Below are 2,442 nucleotides of genomic sequence, written 5' to 3'. Positions count from 1 at the left end.
TTTTTTTTTTTTTTTTTTTTTTTTTTTTTTTTAATATCCGAGTCAAAAATTTGTATTTTTTTGGAAGAACGAGTAAATTTAGAAAATATACAGAAAAAACTTGAATCTTCTTCTCCATTAGATAACCGCGAGCCCCACCGATTCTGCTGTCAGTATTCTACGTTTCTACTTGCTTGCACTGTTTTGTTCAATCACTAAAGAATCCTTATTTGTAACAAAAATAATAATAAAAAAAAAGAATTCTTATTTGTAAGACTGTATCCAATAAATGGCAAAGCTTGGATTGGAAGAAATTGGCATTACAAACAATGCCGCTGAGCAAATAAACACAACTTCACAGAAGTTCATGACACCAAGACAGCAGATTTAGGAGAAAGCTTGTCGATTATGATCATTATTTATATTTAAATCGATGCAAGACTGACCTTTTCAGTAATTTTCAAGCATTCGAGCAGTGTAGAAAATCGACCCACCCCCGAAATGACCTGTGCCAACAAAAGATGCCGTAGAAGATAGTGCAGCAATCATATTCACCGCCAATTAAGTGATGAAAGGATAGAATTTGTTCTTTCCTGAGGAAACATAAAAAATCAATGAAAATGATGTGTTTGATTCCTTGCGATTTACATGAAGAAGATTATATACCTGATTGTAGGAACGTGAACACTGCTTAAAGACCAATTTGATACGTAGAGAATAAATGGGTGATTGGGCGATAAAAGAATGACTGCATATCATACATACACTTCCATAAAACAGGCGGATTACAAACAAGACCAAAGAAACTGAATCCTCTGATGCCAGAGATCACCAAAGAGACGACACCCTCATACATTACTATACATTTCTCGCAGAGATTTTAGCACACAGTTAAAAAGTAGGAATTCTGATGATTCAGCTACTTGTTCAATTCGAATGCTAGTTAGAAGTTGTGCTGCAAGTACAAGTGTTCTTGAGGAGAAGCTGGTCCAATCTCTTCGACCAGACTTCTCAATCCATCTCCCGCGCGGGTGCTATTGCCACAATTTCTTGAATCCAGGTTCTTTGCCTCGAGATCAGAATCAGAAACAGACGATTTTCTCCTCTGAGAAGATGCAACACTGGGAAATGTTATCCATGATGGAGCTCTAAATTCGATCATTTGATCCTCCGTATCCGCCCCCTCAGTTTCTGAGGATGAACGGTTTCCCAATCTTTGAGAAGATTTCCGATGCATTCTACTACTTCCTAAAACCACCTCGGTTGGCAAGATTGGTTGCTCGTTACATGGGCTACCCATTAGCATAGCAAGTGACCGCTCCAATGCTGTTGTCACTTTGTCCATTGATGGCCTCTCCTTTCCTGTCATTCTCACACATTTGCTAGCTACATTAGCAATCCGCTTTAGAGATTCAAGATCCATTGGAGGATGCAAAACCGGGTCTAAAATGGCTTCTATCTCACTAGCTTTGATCAAAGGGACAGCCCATTCGACTATGTTTCCTTCTTCATACTGCAAGTCAATAGCTTTTCTTCCGCTAAGAATTTCCAATAGCAGAACACCAAAACTATAAACATCGGATTTGGTCGTGAGGTAGTGAAGCCTATAGTACTCGGGGTCAAGATATCCGAGAGTTCCGGCAGGTAGTTCAGCTAAATGGGAGCTACTATTGGCAGGCCCTAATAAAGAGAGCCCAAAATCAGCAACCCGAGCATTATGCTCTTCATCGATTAGAATGTTTGAAGACTTTATGTCCCGGTGAATCACAGGAGGACAAGCATAACCGTGTAGATATTCAATCCCCCGAGCTGCTTGGACCACTATCGTAACCCTCCTTACCCAATTTAATTTTTCTTTCAGTTCCTTGTTTTCACCATGTAGATGCTGGTGCAAGGAGCCATTAGCCATAAACTCATAAACAAGAAGCCTCTCTTCCCCTTCTTCGCAATAACCAAGCAAATTGAGTAAATGGGCATGATTTAACCTTGAAAGTAAATCAAGCTCGTTATGAAACTCGTTTGTGTTCTTCATATCTGGAAACACTATAGCCCTTTTGACTGCAACTATCGTGCCATCCTGCAAGACTCCTTTAAAGACAAAGGAAAAGCTACCCTTTCCTACCACCGATTCTTCCTTAAATCCACCAGTAGCTCTCTCAAGCTCTTCGTATGTAAACATTTGAGCCCTTCTTATCTTCAGTTCATCCAAGTCTGGCCTAATTTTTCCGCTCTCCCTATGACAAGAACCATTTCCACCACTTTTCTTGGATTTCCCAGAACACCTACAGTTCCTCAATTTATATCGAACATACAGAACCGAAGTCAAGGAGATAACAAGTACCAAGAACACAACAAAGGATATCTCAGCAATAATGATTGGCAAATGCAGGGACCAAAATGTTACACTCTTATTTCGAGCATTGGCAGCATTAGAACAGTTGGAGAAGCACTCAGCAGAGCTGC

The 2,442-nt window shown here is 39.9% G+C and overlaps 1 protein-coding gene across 1 annotated transcript; it reads right to left on the bottom strand.

The window, feature by feature from the left end:
* Nucleotides 1-194: 194 nt before the first annotated feature.
* LOC140966566 (serine/threonine-protein kinase-like protein CR4) lies at nucleotides 195-2,437 on the bottom strand (the record flags this gene model as incomplete). Its single annotated transcript, XM_073426821.1, has 2 exons — nucleotides 195-572; nucleotides 646-2,437. A coding segment is annotated over one exon (1,515 nt), but the record flags the coding sequence as incomplete, so codon positions are not given.
* Between the last annotated feature and the right edge of the window lie 5 nt (nucleotides 2,438-2,442).

This window comes from Primulina huaijiensis, unplaced genomic scaffold, assembly GCF_012295235.1.
Source record: "Primulina huaijiensis isolate GDHJ02 unplaced genomic scaffold, ASM1229523v2 scaffold207164, whole genome shotgun sequence".
NCBI lineage: Eukaryota > Viridiplantae > Streptophyta > Magnoliopsida > Lamiales > Gesneriaceae > Primulina > Primulina huaijiensis.
The sequence above is the reverse complement of the archived record's forward strand: the minus strand, read 5'-3'. Positions and strand labels throughout refer to the sequence as shown.